This window comes from Typopeltis vanoorti, chromosome 15 (genome assembly GCF_054136105.1).
Source record: "Typopeltis vanoorti isolate ZY-2024b chromosome 15, IOZ_Tvanoo_1.0, whole genome shotgun sequence".
Classification (NCBI taxonomy): Eukaryota; Metazoa; Arthropoda; class Arachnida; order Uropygi; family Thelyphonidae; genus Typopeltis; species Typopeltis vanoorti.
The window spans coordinates 74,453,046-74,473,306 of NC_143563.1; the positions used below are offsets into that span (position 1 = coordinate 74,453,046).

General features: G+C 35.4%; 1 protein-coding gene across 1 annotated transcript in view; it reads right to left on the bottom strand.

Moving 5' to 3' along the window:
* The window catches only part of LOC150098895 (proclotting enzyme-like), a 125,448-nt gene extending 105,496 nt beyond the window's left edge, over positions 1 to 19,952 (bottom strand). Inside the window, exons 1-2 of the mRNA XM_090405460.1 lie at positions 19,736 to 19,952; positions 8,058 to 8,291 (exon numbers count right to left, since the gene is read on the bottom strand). Of these exons, the coding sequence (XP_090261586.1) occupies positions 8,058 to 8,148 (91 nt within the window). The 5' untranslated portion in view covers positions 8,149 to 8,291; positions 19,736 to 19,952. The remainder of the gene's footprint in view (positions 1 to 8,057; positions 8,292 to 19,735) is intronic.
* Positions 19,953 to 20,261: the final 309 nt, after the last annotated feature.

Sequence of the window (20,261 nt, forward strand, 5' to 3'; positions counted from 1 at the left end):
TCTCGTGGTCCCTAACACAATATTTTTAATGTCTGAAAATAGTGTGGGTTAGACGGTCGATTTTCTTGAGTTTACGGAAGAAAAACCCGTGGTCGGGGGGGGGAAAACCCGCTTGCCAGAGATCGACCAACTCGGGATCCGGTTGAGAAAAGGCTTAGAAAATGCTTCTGTAGTGGGCGACTAAATATGAACCCCAAGTCTTTCTTCGTGGGGTCAAGCATCATAGAGTGCAAATGCCACTTCTACTGAGCTACACAGCCATAACCTGTAATATTCATTAATTAATGTGATAATGCTATAATATACATAATCTGAATGTAGTAGATGTTTGAGATGGTTTATCGCTACTTTTTTAGCAACTAGAGTGAGTCTCTGTCACAGCAGTGTTTAACATGTATTAAACTGCTATTCAGATTTATTGTGTATATGACATAGATGTGACAAGTTTTGAATGCAGTGTTACTGTTTCTTTGCGCATGAGCGCGCGAACACGCATAATATATATATATATAGGGAACGAAAAAAAAATTTTTTTTTTCATGCGAAACCGTTTATTTAGATTATAGTGTGTGTGTGTGTGTGTGTGTGTGCAGGGCCGCACCAACCCGAGTTGTGTGTGTGTGAGAGAGAGAGAGAGAGAGAGAGAGAGAGAGAGAGAGAGATGCATTTATCTTTAAAATGTGTAGGTATCGCTTCCGTAGGGCAACTGGAAGAACAACGGGACTTTGCGACCTTCGATTGGAAAAGATCTACGTTGGATTCTCGTCGAGATGAGAGGAATCTTTAAGTAGGCTTTTTTCAATTAAAGCACAGAGTTTTCTCCTGGAAACTCGTTTTATTTTTTTATCCCGCATACAGGTAAATCGGCCGTGAGAACACACGAAATTTACATACAAAAAATACTGTTCTTGGTGGTAGTACGCGGTAGATGGCGACGTGTGTTGATGGTAGCGGTGTCGTTGCGGTAGTAGCAATTGGATGAGTAAGTAGAGGGGAGATGGTGAACTGTGTATAGTGGAGTAGAATGCCCTCCTACGATGACTCCTTGGAGATGTTATTGTTATTACATGTCATCTCCAATCAAACACTGTAACTTCTTTTATGTAAGCGTTAGATAATCCCGAAATCCTGTTCTAGAGACCAAACACAGACCTCTTGCATGTCACGCCAAGCCTACAATAAGAAAGATGACGAAAATTATTTGCCACCTAAAACATCTGCTAATATTAATGGACACAGTGTGCGATTCAAACCGACCGCCTGTTAGTTGGAGAGTGGAGATGCTATCCACTCTTTCAAACAATATTAAAAATTTACCGAGAAAAGGCACTGTGTTAAAAGAACTTCTAGCTCACCATGTACACCCACTCCACTGTTACTTATACCAATACCACGGTTCGTTTCGAGTGTAATTAAACATTAGTGCAGTCACTTATTCTCGGTATAAAACATAATCGCTTTGCAATGGAGAAAGGAAATGTCATTTAACCATAACCATTTGATTTTCTAGTAATTCCATACAACGATACTTGAGTATCGCGCACGGAAATAATTCGCGTTTACAAAAATAGCAGAAAAGTCGGTATTTTATAAAATTCATAGCTGTCTGGAATACTTAAATACACAAAATTCATAGTAGTCTCCCAGCAACTTAGAATTTTATCTGAAACAACAGGTAATAGCTAAATAAATGAGCCTAGCATTTAAAACAGTTGCGAAATGTTCAAGTTTTGATTGATTGAGAATTCCAAACAAGGATATAGCTCAATAAAAATTTTCGAACAGAAAGTTGAAGAGCTCATTACAGTGATCTGTACAGTGACAAAAATAGCAGGTGAAATTCAAAGATAATGAAAGAAAATATTTCTGTGCTGAAGTTCGAAGAGGCCATTTTGGAATATATATTTAATTGAATAGAATATCTAAACAATAATTTGCATGTAAAACACCACGGCACCATTTACCCAATTGACTGCCTGAAGCAGCTATGGCCACCAGGATCAGATTTAAGGTTGTTGTGTCCTCTATGCTATGATATTTAAAGAGGCCGCTGTACTGAATAAATTTGATTATCTATACTGAAGCAGATGCCCTTGTAATGTAAAGCCCTAGGCTGCAGTTTGTCTAGTTTATGTAAATCTTGCCCGGATGGCCACAGAAGTATAAACATATAATAAAAGTTGTCGGCCTTTAAAGATCCACTTCTTTCACAAATGATCTAAAGTTATTACCTTACTTGGGTGGTTGCAAGCGGAGTATACCACTTTCATACGCAACTGAGATTGCTAGTTAGAAAAGTCGCTATGAATGCTATAAATTAGAAAATTAGGTTTGGATGACTGAACTGCAAATGGAAATATGCGTTTATAAATATATTAATAGTTATCATATTGGTCTCTTTGTTATGGAGTATTCTCCCGCATATCATTCGAAACCCGCCCATATTTACTCCTTTGGTCTTCTTCACACTAGAGAAGGAGACTAGACAGCTTTAACCACTTCAGATATCTAATTTTATATGCATCGAAACTACCCATGGAAAGGTAGTAAATGTATAGTACATGAGTACCAAAATAAGTTGAGGATCAGACATTCTAGAAACCATTGTTCTAGTAGCCAAATATGGAACGTTTCCAATCTACTCCAGGCATCCAATAAGAAGAGTGATGGTCTGACACACTGAAATTAAATTCACCTACCACCCAAAGAAATTAACAAACATTCATACCCACTGTAGCATTCGAACCCACAGCCTGTTGACTGCGGAATGGATGTGTTATCCATTTAGCCAACTAAGCCGACTGTATTAAGATGGTATTGTCTTGTAAGGCGATAATCATCTAGAACTTAAGTTTGGTACGATTTCTATTTTATGCTTAAAATTATTTTTAACAATTCTTGGACGCTATCAAAAAGAACAAAATCCATTGCAATGTGCCAATACCGAAACTTGAAAATTTTTGAAGGAACAAATAATAAATTTTTGTAAGTGGCAAATGATTTTCATTGTTCTGTGTGCGATCACCATCCTACCTATTGGAAGCTTGGAAAGGATTGAAAGAGTTCTGTGTTTAATCTCTACAGAAGGTTTCCAGATATCTAACCCCATGTCGCAGACTGCCTCCATGGTACCAACATGTCATAGGTTTACGATTTTTCGCTCGTTCCAAATAATAATTAATTAAATACCAAAAACAGTGAGTGATACGCCAAGATGGATTTTTTCCATTTGCGATATTCATTCATATACATATGTGTAACGTTACTCATATATTTACTTCTCGGTTCTGAATCTGAAAATAGCATTTGACAAGTTCAGAATTTGAACGTTCTTCGACCAGGGAAATAACATGAAAAAAAAAAAAAAAAAAAACTGAGAGCACTTTCAAAAATGATTATTATAATAAAGATGCAATGTAGGCAAAAATTCCAGCAGTTCCTCAAATACACGTGTGAGAAGTCGAATCACTGCCACCAGCAAACGGATCGAATTTCGACAGAATTCTTGACAGTGTGTTTAGCAAAACCTGAAGAGAAATCCCCAAGCTTTCATTACAGAAATGTTCCATTAAGGTGTGACACGGGAATAAGTAATCGAAGGCTATTCGCTAATGTGTCTATTGCCTATTTATCTTGCCAAGGAAATATTTTCATCTGAACAGCAACATTGTTCGCAAATTCCGAGATCTGTTGTCTCAGATTCAGTACCCTCCAAGCTACTGACTTGCGCATCAACACAAGCCTCTACACATCTCAAATGAAGACCAATGATCTTTAATTTACTTGTAAGACAACATAATCCTTTAAAAATGGACTCGAGTAGTCCATTAATAGTGGTCTCTACTTAGATGAACAGTGTACATTATAAATATATCTATATTACAATTTTTTTTCACTTAATACTTGTCGTTAATTATAATGCTAATTGTACACGGAACTAAACTGTGTAGAATTAACACCGACAAATTTTTTGAAACGAAAATAAAAGTGATATAAGGAAGGAATGTAGCTATAACAAGCTATTGACTAATCTACCAAACTAACCAGTTTTGCAGGCATACATATATTTAATTACAAATTGCAGGCTAAAGAACGTAACCTGGGTGTGTAAACTGTAAGTGTAAACTGTAAGCGTATAATCCCTAAGGGGACTACAGATGACTTCGTTATTCACATGAAATCCATTATTGTATATTTTTAGTCGTTTTTGTCTGAGTGCAACAAGAAACGGTTAGGTATAGCATGTTTTAGATAAATTAGGAATTTGCAGTTCAATATTATAATATACAGCAGTTATAATTGAAACATTTGCTCCAGTTAAGGTAAAGTTAAGACACGGTGTGTCTTTAAATTGATTCGTTTTCTTCAGGCTATATATTCTGTTTTCCCTTACTCCAAGTAAAGAGTCCACCTTCATTTTTTTGTTATATTTGTATCTAATTGATACAGTAACATCTGTATCAATTAGATATAGGTGATGTTTTTAAGCAATTTCCCAACATTTGTAGTTAATATTTTTTCAATGTCTTGATAACATTTCGCAGCGGGAAAATTATCTTCCATTCGAAAACAAAAGACCATGTCTGCGACATCTAGGTCCAGACATGATTGGTTCAATATCTGTTTTGCAATATCCTTCCCATTACCGCAAGCAATGGGAAGGATATTGACAAACAGATACCACAAAATAGTTGCTTTCAGTTAATTTGATAAAATTCTCTGCACAAAGCAACCAAACTGTCCAAACAGGAAATTACTACCTTAATGTTCCATGAACTTCAAATCCTTGTCCGCTTATCCCTAAATCCAGCTTCCATTTAACCAGTAGCTTTCCAGCTTGGCATTCTAAATGTAATATCATACACATAACATTACACTGCTTTTATCTGTCTAATCCAAGTTCTCTTGAGGGGACACTACATCGACTTAAGACTTATCATTAACTCTCATCTCCAAGCTGAATATCTTTCCTCACTTCCAAATAGCTCACAGACAACCTTTTGATATAATCATTTGTCACTCTCCTCTCCTGAACAGTGCTCTTTTCCCCCATTCAACACAACTTGCTGGTATCAAACAGCCAATCTCCTTTCCGATGTACAATTACATTCTTATTCTTCATTTTGTTCAAATTCAAAATTTGAAGTGTAGCAATCTGTCTCATACCTTCGGAAAACTTTAAAAATATCGCAGTGCATGTACACGGTCTAATGAAAAACATTCTATCCGGATAAGAGTTTTTCGTAGGCAATCTACCGAGATGGTAACTATGCAAGCTATTTAGCAACATTTCCCGCCACCTATTGGAAAACGCAATAACTTGACTAGGTCGCGAGTGAGGTGATCTAAAATATATTTTTATCCCTTCGACACAATACAAAGCAAAATGAGCTAAGTTGTTGGCCTCCAACCAATTTCTTTCTAGGTGCCGAGAAACGGTGGTAGTTTGACTAATTAGACCTAATCTTTCTCTATTAGTATTAAAATGCACTTAAAACATCAAATATACAACTGAATAAGAGGAAGTTGCAGCCCATTCAGGTTAACCATAGTCTCAATGAACAATGGTAAATTGTAATTTGAAAGATCTAATTCAAATTAACTTGTATGTGCTTTAGTATCTCTATAAAAATATTTATCCAGGATATTTGATCCGTCCTCTTATTCTTTTATGCTAATATAGCTATCACTTAAAAAAATAAATAAAAGGTAACTAAATTACAAAAACAAAATTCTCCTGAACGAATCCCGTGAAGTATTATATGCTCATCTAAGCAATCAAATTACATAAACTAAATTTCAGTAGTGGTAATATTGACGATTTTGAAATGGTCTTTTCGGTTGGACAAGAATGCGTAATTAATTAATCAGTTATTAAATTATTTCTATTTTTGGAACATTCCAGTAGCAATGCATTAAATAAAGTCGAAAGTATGTAACTCCTTTAAGCAGGATGTACTACTCCTTCAGGAGGAGTAGATCACTGGTTTAGTTGATGAGATAAGAAGTTCCCCTTCCCTCATTCTAAATTGGTGTTACTGCTGAAACAATTTATCATTTGTGATCATTATTTAGAAATTTATCACGAAATTGTGATCATTATCACAATTTCATGATAATGATTTCTTAAGCGTTGTTTTTAGGTTTACTTATTTTGCAGTACTCAGAATGTGTAGTTTAAGAAGTGACGCTTGCATCCTCAGCAATAGGCCACATGTAGACTTAAGTTCAAGTCTATTCGCCGACTAGAGGAACTTTTTCTAAGCCTTCTTCGACCGGTTCCCGAGTTAGTCGATCTCAAACATGGGCAAGCAGGTTTTTCTTCCGGAAACTCAAGAAAAATGGCTGTAGAATCCACGCTATTTCAGACAAGAACATATCCTGTTAGGGTTATGTACCAAGAGATGGCAGCACATGTTTGTCAGTCTCTTCATTGGTTACTACTTATAATCGGTGATAGTCGTGGGCGAGCTATCTCTGATTGACTATTGGTGGAGACTGAACTGCCCACTCAGTCTCCAAAAACTAGATAGGGTTAAAAGGCCTCGTCTATTCCCTATAAGGGAATAAAAGATATTAGCTGTACTGACATGAAACCTTAACATGAAAAAGAGAATATTTCTGCTTTGAAATCTATTCTTACAACACGCAATGATTTCTCAGCTGTATTAATTAATTTCTATTTCAAAGATTGGAGTGGTAAGTATTCTATCATATTTATGATTTGAAGAAAAATAAATAAATAAAAAGAGTGCGGTTTGTTTTAAGGATATTAGATTCCCCATCCCAAGATTTCCTGTTCATTTACAACACCACGAACTCTGGAATAAATAGAATACTAAAAACTGGGAACGAACTTTCAATCCAAATCATAAAGTCATTTCTTAGTGACAGACGAATGCAAGTCAAACTAAATGATATATTATCTACCCAGCGACGCATCTTGGCAGGAGTTCCTCAAGGGTTCCTTCTGGCACCGATACTTTTCGCGATTTACATGGCGGACATTCCGCACAATCCAATGTCATCCATTATTGCCCTATACGCAGACGACACAAGCTATACTAGCCAGATCTATTAAACCGCACCTTGTCACCAAGAAACTGCAAGAAAACCTGCAGAGATTAGAGCACTGGTTCTCGGAATGGAGACTGCAAGTAAACCCTCAGAAGAGTATCGCCATGCTCTTCACTAAAAACACAATATCTCCCAAAGATGACATCTTCCTATTTAATACCAAGATTCCCTGGAAACTAGAAGCTAAATATCTGGGTGTACTGCTGGACAGAAAACTAACTTTCAGTTTACATATAAAAGCCTCATGTTCGAAAGCATCAAGAGTCATTGCACAGCTTTACCCTCTTATCAATAGGAATAGCAAGCTGGATACCAAAATAAAACTGCTCCTTTATCAATTGATGATTACTTATGCTTCCCCAGCCTGGAGCCACACCTCAAGTACAAATATCCTCAAACTACAGAAAGTGCAAAACAAATGTCTCCGCATGATCTTGAACGCACCATGGTATGTCAGAAATGTCCAACTCCACCGGGATACAAATATCCCCTACATCTACTCTTTTCTGCAATCTTCAGCAGTAAAGTTCTTCTCAGTATCCTCTTCACATCCAAATGAATTAGTGCAACAAGCAGCCAATTATAATGAAACAGACTTCTCAAAATACAGGAGACCGAAGGCCATCCTACTTCCAAATGAAGATCTCTAAATCACACTCACTCAGGCAGAGCATTTAGCTCATAAACTTTTCCACACACAGCAACCTTATCAGATAGCAGGGATTAAAAAAGCATTTTGCTTCACCCTTATAGTCAGCAACGTCTTGCGTCTTGCAACTGACCTTTCCCTATTCTAATATACATTTTATATAATGCTAATTTATGCAATGCAATTCTGCACATTTCAACAATCATGATTTGTATATCATTAAGTGCATCGAAAAATAATTTCTTATATAATATTTATATAAATGACTCAGCATCTAAACCGGTATTTTTTTTTTTTTTTTCGTGATACAATAAATCAAAGTTCAACTTACTTTGACGTTGCACTCGTTGTCTGTGTACAGCTGCTTCCAGCGTCGTAAAACAATATACAAGGCCTATGAGTAAACTATGACTGAATTTCATGATTTTAGGAAGAGGTAAACAACTTGTTGCGAAAATGGAAATTCCCAGAGGCTCTACAAATGTGAGGTATTTGCAGTATTGTCAGAAATGAGACGAATTCGTTTGGCACAGTTGCAGATTCATGAAATAATATGACGAAATAACTAAAATAAATAAATACTAAATAAATAAAACAGAAATCTAACATTATATATATTCATTATATCTAACATTATATAATTATATTAGTATATAATTTTAAAAAATTATATACTAATTTCTGAAATCAAAGTTTCAGAAATTAGTACGCATGGTATATTTAAAAATAATTTGCATGAAGATTATGAAATTACCCAGAATTCGACAGAATTTCAATAATACTGGAATTTCATGGAAAAGTTATTTCCATGAAATTCCAGGATCAGTTTTACCCATTAACTCCAATAACAGAGCCTTGGTTTCGCTGCAATTCAGGAGAAATAATAATAAATATATATAACACATTTTAGTTATCCTGAAGCGATTGTTTATCAAATTGAATAACTCATGAATCTACATATCGCTGAAAATTTTCAAGGTCTCAATGGGCGCTTGAAATAAATTCATCAGTAAAAATTTATGTTTTTAATTTGACTTTTTATTTTTTATTTTTTCATGCTAAATACATGTTATAAATGTTGGAACACTGTATTTTTCTGCATAGAAATTTGTTCAAATTTCGATTTCATTCAAATGCACGAAAATAACGATTGTACAGCCAAATACATTTCGCTGACCTTGGATGTCTACTCTTTAAATATGGCTCAGCATATCTACCGTTTCATGCTCAGAGGTATGGTGGGAAGGGGAGAACTTGTAGAGACGTTAAATGAAATTAACGATGGCAGTGTTGCCCGGTGTTAGGGGTCGTTATCTTCTGAAACGCAGGACAACGTTCTAGCGACATCCTCTCCGCCATTCAAGTAGTATATTTTCATCACGTATTTGTGATAAACTTAAGGGGCCAATTTAGGTCGATTTCCTCACTAGTGAACAGAACAATAAAGTTCGGTGATCAACACCATTGTATTATATCTAAATGTAGATACTTTGAAGATCTCTGTATCAAAAATTAGTGAAATTTTGGACTATTTTTGCAGTAATCAAAAAACGCTAAGAAAAAAAATGGTAGAATTTTTTTTTTTTTAAATTCATGTATTTAGAAATTTCGTCTGCTTAGCATTATCCCCACGGATAATGCTTTTCTTAAGTCAATATTAACTATTATAATATCAATTATGCTTAATTAATAGATTTATGATTGAGTATTAGACACTAATTAGCTATTAGATATTAATGACAGCCTTAAATCAGCGTGTATTGGATAAAATGGCATTATTATCGGCAAATCCATGGAGTCCACACTCATCGCAGGATACAACATGGACTAATGTTACAACATTAGTATATATACATTATATATACAATATACAGGGTGTTCGGGATAAATTTGACATATTTATAATTAATTATATTTTTCCGTAAGTTACATGTATTAACACACACTTCTCTTCATTTAAAAGTTTGGACCCTTCTTCATTCATATACAAGATGTCAGAAAGGATGGATAGCTGGAACCCACCTGAATCATGGAAGAGAATAACTTGTATCATGATGATTCGTGCCTGCCATCAAAATAAGGATATTACGACTGCTGCCCAATGCTCCCTGAATACAGTAAAAACAATCAGGCATGAACTAGAGACTTGCAATGGTGACTACGAGGATGTAGCAAGAAGAAAGATCCCTAGCAGACGATCTGATTGCGTTCGTACAGCAGAATTCCTCGCAAATCTGCAGGAACAGGTGTTGAAGAACCCTGGCATTGGAATTCGGGCTTTGTTCGTGGAGTTGCTAACTGTAGTCAAGCCCTGGATAACAAGGGTAGCCAATGGTAGGCCGTATGTATGGCAGCAGGATTCGGCCCCTTGCCACACCTCTGGGAAAAGTCAAAAATGGTTGTCTGAAAATTTCTACGACTTCACCAGTCCAAATGTTTGGCCTCCAAACTCCCCAGACCTTAACCCCATGGATTATTTTGTATGGGGCGCAGTTGAAAAAGACACCAATCGCACTTCCAGTAATACAAAAGCCCAGTTAATGGATAAAATTAAAACAGTTTTTGCGGCCCTTCCCAGGGAGACTGTAGCATCAGCTTGTTCGAGGTTCCGAAGCAGAATTGAAGCTGTGATCGATGCTAATGGTGGTTATTTTGAGTAAATCTTGTTGATAGTATTGTAATTAACTCTGCCTGTAATGTTTTTTTGTCAATTCATTAAATTTAATAGATACAAAGAAGATTTTCTTTTTCCTTACGAAACTGTCAAATTTATCCCGAACACCCTGTATATACATTACAACATGGGCTAATGATCATTCGCACAAACCTGTAATACTTAGCCTTGAACTAATTCACGGACATAACACTCAAGTGACTCCGGTAATCCATTCCAAACAAAAATCTAATTCTCATGCCCTTGCAAATCACACTCAATTTCCAGGGATGGCCTAGTTTTCACACCAGTTAAGTACTAAAAAATTTCATCTGTGTCAATCCCATAAAATTCTTTAAGTAACTTAAATGTCTACATGTCCCCCCATTTCCGCTTATCAACCAATTTTTGTAATCCACAAATCTTCGATCTATTCTCATAAGACATTTCATAGTCCTGTCGCCATCTTGGTCATTCCCGCCTCTGGATTCTCTCCACTCACCCCTTCACATCTCCTCAAGAAATCGACGTGACCAGAGGGGGGGGGGGCATATGATTCTTATGAGGAGAGATAATAACCTTGTCTCTGCTTGTCAATGTGTTCCGCAATAACAAAGTAATCTTAAGAGCTATTTTTGCCACCCTTGCACAATGTCGTCTGAATTCAATTCACCACTCTCCAAATCCTAACCTCATTAACCTCTTGTAATCCAGTTCCATAAATGTAGCAGATGATAGTTCATCCTAAAATGTATACATAACCTTAAGCTTTGCCACTTTAAACTGATAGCCACTTCCATTGTCCAGAGCGTCAACTATTTAAATCAACCTGCAAATTATGCAAATCAGTTTTATTAACTATGGCTCCACTCAGTTATGTGCGGCACACTAATCATATGCCTTCCCCTGAACTCTGCTTCTCCATAAACTATTTTCTTGTGTATCTATTAGTCACCCCTCTTACCCACGTCACCACTTTATATTCAAACCTATTTGTCTAATTTATATAACAGAATTCAATGCTCTATCTTGTCAAACGCCTTTGCAAAGTTCAGTAGGTTTCTTTAATTCATACGAAAGCAATTAAGGAAATAAGTAAGTAATATTTATTGAAAGTCATATATTACAAGTCATCATCAGTGACAACGTTAATTACAAGGTAGAACGCGAGGAATGAATTGATTTGAAAGAGTAGGAGCCACATATTGCTTAGCTATTAGCTAATGCTTTTATTCCCGTATAGGGAATAGGCGAGGCCATTTTAGCTCTATCTAACTTTTGAAGACTGAGTGGGCAGTTCACTCTCAATAGCCAATCAGAGATAGCTGGCCTAAGGCTATCACTAAGATATAACTGAGGAAACATTGTATTATTATTTATTTATTAATACATAAACATTTTTATGTATTAAAAAACTTTATGATTTGTGATTAGAATAACACTTCCATCTTAGATAGTGAGAAGAAGTCTTTCCACTTTAAATTCCGATGGTGAAGTAAGGCCTCAGTGCATTCTTTAAACAAGCGTTAAAATTTATAGCGACACAGATAAAATAAGCGTGTTTCAGACCATAAGATATTGTGCAAGTCCATACCAATTCCGTGCTGTGCCAAGCCAGATTTCTCAGATTTCGTGTTGCTGACGTAAGATCATTGTTCTTGTATTCTATTTTACACTGAGCGTCCAGTTTGTCCGAAAGAACGATGACAGCCACTATCTAACATATGGGAGAGTCTTATTCTAACCACACATCATTAATTAATACACTTAACTAATAATACAATGTTTCCTTAGTTATACCTTTACGCAGTGGTGTGTTGGTAAATTTTTAACAACCGGCTCGCTTTATGAAAAATTTGATTCTTCACAAAGTTCTATTGTATCTTCAGATGTCTTTGTTTCTGCTCTTCTTCAAATTTTGTCCTTTTAATGTTTAAGAAATTTCGTTCTATTTCATTTTTTCAACTAACGGCTATCTGCTTTTTCGACCGCAAAACTCTAACCCTGATTAAAATTATTTTAATTATTAAAAAAAAAAAAAAGAAAAAACCGAAATAAAAACATATTAAAGAAAATTTTCCTATATTACCTACAACTTACCTATTATCAAATGAAATCCTGAACAAAAAAAAAAAAAAAAAATGTAACACTAATATTACCACTCGTAGTCGATCAAATGACCAGAGACTGTAGCCGTCGCAACGAATTTTTGTATTTATCGATAGTGCAACAATGTTGCATTTCCAAGAACTTAATGTTGCACGTTCTTGGAAATTCGCCGAAAAATAAGGCATTATTGTTTATTCAAATACCCAGTTCAGGAGTTTTGATAACGTGTTTGTGTTTTAATGAATACAGACATTGTTTAGTAAATAAAATCGTTTCCAAATTCCCGTTCGTAAATTGAGTTTGTGAATTCTCCTTTATGCATTTATTTTTGATAATAATAATATATGTAAGTGTTTATTATACAATTTCAAAATATGTACGAGAAAAAGTATATACCACCATTCATCATCTATCCTTTCATAAAGAATTTTAATAACCGGCGCTCACCCGACTTAAAAAGATTAACAACCGGCTCGCACGAGCCGGTCCCAACACACCACTGCCTTTCCGTTGTTTTATGTATAATATCACGCAGCTCTCACTCTTTCAAGTCAATCCATTGTTCTCGTTCTACCTGGTAACTAATTAATGTTGTCACTAACGATGGCTCGTAATATTCAGGCTGAAATATGTGGCTTTAAGTAAATATTATTTACTTACTAAATGCAACCAAACGATTTCTTTATTCTAGAGAAATGGAAATTTCAAACAAGTGACTATGATATTCGATCGAAGAGAAAACTTACTTTTGACACGATGATTTTGGAATGTATTAACATCCACAATTCAGAGGGATCCGCATAATGCAATTCATTATAACGCACTTAAGAGTATATTTGCAAACTTACCGGTAGACAAGTGAGAGCTGTATGTCGAATCATAATCGAAAGATACCTGACACCTTTCGAGGCATCTTATGCTGAATAAGCTTGGCTCTGAGGAATGAAATCATCGCATGATCAAAAAAACTTTAAGAATAAAGAGTATTTGCTGCTTTAGCTTTTTAAAATAAAAACAATACGGATCTTATATCCAATCATGGCAGGAAAGTAAACGATTCCGACGAAGAAATAACTAGCAAATAAATAAATTAATAAAGCATTCAGATCCGAGGAAGAAGATCGGCACTTTTCCCGAATGGCACCCTGACACATTCTTTGAAACTATTAAATTTATTCAGCCGATATCAAGTAGAGAGCTGAAGTTGCTATCGATTTAATAACCACAACCTAGAGGCTTATATTATCCTAAACTCTTTCAAATTCTTAAATGCAACTTCATAACTCGCCAATTTTTTATTTTTGATTTTTTGCATGCGATCATTTCGAAACTAAACTGAATTTGAAATAAACAGTTAATTAAAAAATTTGCGGAGATCAAGAAACAAAATCTAACATCGTGACTTACAATCCGTCAGTCAGCATTCGAGGAAAGATTACGTAGCTTTTTCGTTGGTAAGTTTTGAACGTGTTTTCATTTCACCAAGGACACAAAACTTGACAGTGAAAGTTGAAGGGATCACCCACTCTCCGTGAGTACGCTGGCTTCCCCCCTCCCCCCTCCCCAGCAACAACAACACACCTGCGAACTGTGCAAAGAAGTTGCACTAGCGCCTGCAATAAGACAGGTGATATTCCGCGACGCATCGTCTGCACCCTTCTTTGGTTGTAAGATACCAGTTTTTAACACGTTGGTCTAACTTAAAAAGTTAACCAGTTTTTAAGGTGGACTCGTTTTGAACGATTCGCTTCTATAGGCCATTTGATCTTTCAAACTTAAATGGAAAAAAAATATATATAAATTAGTCTCTATAAACAGATTATTCCTGAGGAAAATGCAATGCCAGTAAAATGTTGTACACAAATAGTTTTCATTAAATATAAAAAAACAAAAGATGCAAATTAAGTAATAAGTATTTGTTGATTTTTATTATTATTACAAAATTTATAAAACTGAACAGTGAACATGCAATCTTCCTATCTTATCCTAATTTATGCTCACGCGTAGACCTACACATTTTACCGTGTAGGCAGTCGGAACCGAAATCCTACGGAACATGTTGGTTACTCCTTATTTCTGGAGGCGTTCTATGTCTGTAGAGGCGTGTGTTCACTGGGCCGGTTTGCCTGTTCTGGGGAACGAAAAACCCGAGTGAACCTCCCCCATCTCCGTATGAGAGCGGATAACTCACCTTTAGTCGAAAGAGACCAGAAAAGGTTCCTCACATCACTAACGGGAATCGAACCGAGGTCTTTCTGACCAAAGGGCTTCGTCTATACCGATTGAGCAACGGAGGCTGATGCAATCTTACCGAAAACCTACTTCTTGCTTTCCTAAAACTGCTACCGGGATATGTTCCTAGAGATGACATCACTTCCATATCGATTTCCTTTGATTGTATGTCACTCCCACCCACAAAAAGTCGGAAATCTTTTGTGGATGGAATCCTGTTCTGAGACCTTAACAGCAGTTTTTTTTTTTTTTTTTTTGGTCATTTCCTCCAAGGGAAGACACCCATCATTCTGTATCTCCGAAAAAAAATGACGTTGCAAAATCAATAAAGTTGGTAAATATGAGAAGCCAATAGACATCTTTACGGATTGTTAATTAGATTTTAAAGTTATTTTTAAAATACTAAACATTACGAAATTTCATTGTAAAACACTAATATCTCATTTGGTCCATGATGGGATTTTACAAAGTTACACAACTGTGAATAACTGTTTACAGCCTCGCCTATGGAGATAAAGCAATGCCGAATGCGAACACCACCACAGACTGCAGTTGTTTTTTTTCCGTTGTTGTTTTTTTCTATTTTTTTAAATGAAGATTTGGTCAGGTGTGTGGAGGAAAGAAGGGGAGTTCAAAATGTTTCTTGCTTTGTCATGAGAAGAGAAAAGTTAAAGATCTATGGTATATTAGCGTCATTCTGATTAATCAAAATTTTCCATTTACAAGAACTGAAATATCTCCAATCTCTTTTCAGCATTACACCGACACTAACCATACAAAGCTTCAACAGATAAATGGATTTACATATTACTTGCCGGGAAAGATTATATTTTTATAATCAATAATGATAAAGGTGATGAAGGGTGAACATTATATCTATTAAGTGCATATGTTCATCGACTGGTTAGTATGCTTTGTTAGGAAGGGGGCGGGGACTCGCGTTTCAGAGAGAGAAGAAAAAAAACCTTTCTACCTTGGTACGAGACTGGCTAATTCATCTTTCGTTGAAAAGAATAAACTGGCACTCTTGTCTTTCCAGAGATTCGAACCATGTTTTATTCAATCAAATGACTTTAAAAAAAAAAAAAAAACTGTGGTACAGAGGCATCATGTACTTTCTTGGAAAAGGAGTGGATTCAAATTTTGCCAGTTATAGGGAGATTTTATTTATTTATTTTTTTTTTCAAGTAAAGGGGATAAATCAGACTGTGGTGGAAGAGTTCTCTCCTACAAAACAAAACAAACTAGCCTCAGCTCATTCCCTCATTTTGTAATTTAGTAATCACACACTTTTACGCGATATATATATATAATATTCATCAAAGCTTGATTTTGCTTCCTCAGTCTTAAGAAAAAGGCTGGTTATATTCCACTAATTCGAGCCCTACCCAAGGGCCTATGAGTTGTGGAAATACTTTCTGAAAATGAAAGCTGTGCCGAACAATGCGGCCTTTTGCAGCTGCCCAATTTTTAATCCATCTAACTCGAGTGCTTCTAGATGTGTTTTCAATGTTTTAGAGATGGCGCTTAAAGCACCTATTATTATGGGAACAACTTTCATTTTCTTTTGCCAGATTCGTTTAACTTCGATTTGAAAATCGCGATACTTCGTAATTTTTTTCATTTTCTTTGTCGTCAATCCGACTATCTCCTGGTACTGATATTTCGATAAACTTAAACACCCTTGTTTTCACTTTTTTCAACCACTGTGATATCGGGTGTATTACATTATATATATATATATATATATATATATAGGAGGAAAAAACCATTTACCTCCGTATGATACCGGCTAACTCACCTTTAGTCGAAAGAGACTAGATAAATGATAATTTATCTAGTCTCTTTCGACTAAACGAAAGAGACACACGGAGGTAGATGATAATTCGTAAAAACTGTGTCTTGAATACTCTTCAGATTTAAAAAGATGAGATCGAAATGAACTTCAAAAGCTGCTAGCAGCTAATGCCAGTTTATCAGTCATTCAGTGGCTAATCAAATTTTCATAGGTTAGTGATACGGGGAAACACTATAGGATTCAAGTATGGATGGTAGAACTATGTGATCGTTTCTCTACTGTTATTATTATTATTTTACATATACACCGACTCTCTTTTTTGAAAAAGCATTATTTTAAATGGTAATTCTAGAATTACACACATCGTGCGTCATTTCACAACGCATGGATTACCTACTGACTTTCATAGGAATACCTTAGCCTCTGCAGCTGAGTCGGTATTGATGATGTCCTTTGGTGGGAAAAATGTGTTCAAATTCAGTCGAAGCGAAGAAAATTTAGTAAGACTTTTCACCTGAAGGTGAGTTAGGAGGTTTCACAGAAGATGACAGAGTTTTTCATTCTGCAAAACAGACCAGAAGAACACGCAATATACGGACGCAGTTTTTACGAATTATCTACCTCCGTGTTCGATTCCCGTCCAAGACGTGAGGAACCTTTATCTAGTCTCTTTCGACTAAAAGTGAGTTAGCCGGTATCATACGGAGATAGATGGTTTTTTATAGCATAATACACGTCCTTATAGCTTTAGGTGCCTGAACGTAATTCAAAAGAGTAAGGCGAGTTAGAAACGGAGAATTAAGTGGATTTTCTTTCGGAAACGAGAGCTTTCCATTCGATAAAACAAGCAAACACACGCATGATAATACAGTGTCTTATCATAGTTATTTCTGCATTTGCAAAAGAAACCAATCAGGGATAAATGAGAGCCATAGAATCAGTCTACAAAACAAGGGAGGTTAAAGGGCTCTCCCCCCCCCCCCTCCAAAGAAAAGAAAAAACACTAGAAAATTTTCCAAAAATCTTTTCCTAATTAAAATTCTTTTTTTATATATTTATGTTGTGTCGTGTCATCTATTTCTATACTACTTATGAATTAGCGATCATTGCAGATGCTCAGCCATAGGTCGTATGCGATGCGTAGTTTGTATTCTGAAATCGTCTACTCAACTCGCACCCCCCCCTCCCAAGATTAAATTCTGAGTGCGTTACTGAACTGACATATCAGAACTGTTTTTAAAAAAAAGCAGCACACTTCCACTGGACTAAATTTGGACTTGTCACAAAAAAAAAAAAAAAAAAAAAAAACTGAAAAGTATTGTGCAAAGTACTGAAAAATATTGTGAAAAATATAAAAATGTTACCATTGCTTTGAAGCCTCTGCGATGAAGAAATACGAGACCGAATTAACCAGAATCTTATTATCAAATGGTTTATTCTCCGAAAATATGATTTTTTTTATTCTTCCATTAGCATCCAGAACAAGAGAATAAAAATAATAGCTAAAATTACTTCGTGCTATTCAGTGTGTTGTACAGCACATGGTGTTACGGATAGGATTCATCAGATATAAAATGTGATAACTAAAAAGAGTGATTTATGACTGACAAATAATGTAGTAGTAGTATTCCTTTTTGCGTAGTTTCTTCTAATATATTTGTTGTATTCAAACATTCTCGAACGAGAATGTTTGAATACAATGAATAATACCCAAATATTCTTGTAGGCAATTATTATTATTATTATAAGGGCGTTTCAATGGAGACAGTAGACTCATCGCAGGAAATCCAAAACTAACCACACAATATTTATCATACCTCTTCTTTTGAACTCGCTGACAGACGAAGCACTCACAAGTGAGTCAAGCAACGCATTCCGTTCATTCACCACTCTCCTCTCTAAGCGAAAAATGTAGTCCTCACACCCTTGTTTACTACACTCTTAATTTCCAGGGATGACCTCTTGTTCTTCCACCTGACCAGACCTGAGCACAGTAATCCAGATGTGGATGTATCAACGCCTTAATTAGTGTGAGTTTTCAAAACTTACGATTAAACAGTAAGCAGAGTGTACGTAAAACAGGCATGTGAAGTAGGCTTTCAGCGCAGCAGAGTAAGCTGCCCATAACGCAAGCTAGGCCCAACACTCTTTTTTTTTCTTGTTATTGGCGAGATTAAGGAGAGATGATTATTTTATGACATTACATGAAATAACGCGTCTCAGTGGCCGCATAAGATAAAAAAACAAAACTTACCATTAGCCGAAATATATATAAGCGTTATATAAAAAAGGTTAGCGTGAAATATCAATGTGCGGGGGTAGATATTCTAGAACCCAATGCATTTCGATGCTACTTTAACCCTCATCCCCGCCTTATGTCAAATTTTTTCCTATCTGCATTGGGGCCGGTGAAATTTTGACAAGTTACAAGATCACCAATTGGAAATGAGGAAGTAACTACAGCAACAATTTTTTTTTTTTTTTTAAATCAACAAAATCGCATTTTTGAAGGCGAGTCACTTGTACTAAACAGAAGTGGTAGATATATTTTTTTCCACATATCAGCAAAATTTCTACTTTCACACGTTTCCCAAATTGTCCTCAGTTATGAAATAGCTTAAAACAAACCATTTGGTATATCATACTTTTAAAACTTTTCCATTTCTATGCCTCTTCTTATCTGCCACCTTTATGATAAAATTTACCGTTTAAGATAATGTTAGTTAGCAGGAATAGTCACAGCTGGATTTTTGTTGTAAAATAACACTTATAAGCACTATTTTTCAGCTTTCACACATATAATAAGTATGTTTAATCTATATTCATATTATATATACAGTAAACTGTTACTTTAGTATTTATTACAGATTTAAAATTATAAGTTGTAATATATGTTAAATTAAAATTATTGTGTTAAAATATTTTTACATTATGCATTAAAAGAAATATACTTGGCCACAAGCCAAGTTCATAACTGCAAAACGTAGTTCAATAAATGAGCAATGAAGTTGGATAATTTTAAATTAACGCAAAATGCGTAATACCGGTGAAATATTACCCTGTGCTTAGCGAACTTAGCTTTGGCTGATAACGATCACATTATCAGCCAAAGAGTAATAAACAACACAGACAGTGATCAAAAATCTAAGCAGCAATACAGAATTCAAAAACCTTTAAACCAGAAAGATCGGTTTAATATATTCACTTAAATGCTTACCTTAAATTTGTACGATGCTGCCAGTTACATGATATAATTGTATATTATTAATTCAACGAAACTGGCGATTTTCTTAAATTTTCAGTTTGTTTCTTCTTTTTATGTGGCAGTATAATAGCATTATCTCACATTATCGCCAAATCTTATAAAAGGAACTGGTTGATAAAATAACAAACTGCACTTTATAAAACACATGACTAAAATGAACGAAAGCCCACACAGCAGTTCGTCATAAGAAGGTCACCGTCGAAGAGGAAACTAGCGAAAGCGTCACGACTCTAGTAAGTTTCTAGGAACGAGTGTGTCATTAATTCATGGGAGTCGCGTAGAACAAATTAGCCACCTTGATTTTTTTTTTTTGATTATTTTATTTTTTTGGACTAGTATTATTAATTTTCTCGAAGAGATTGGACAGGTTAAGCAAGTAGAAGCAGTCGGACAACTTCATTGTGATGTTACAAGACACAATCTTCGTAAAATTTTTAAGCTTTATTTATGACCGCTTAGATGTGTTCCGCATGAATAA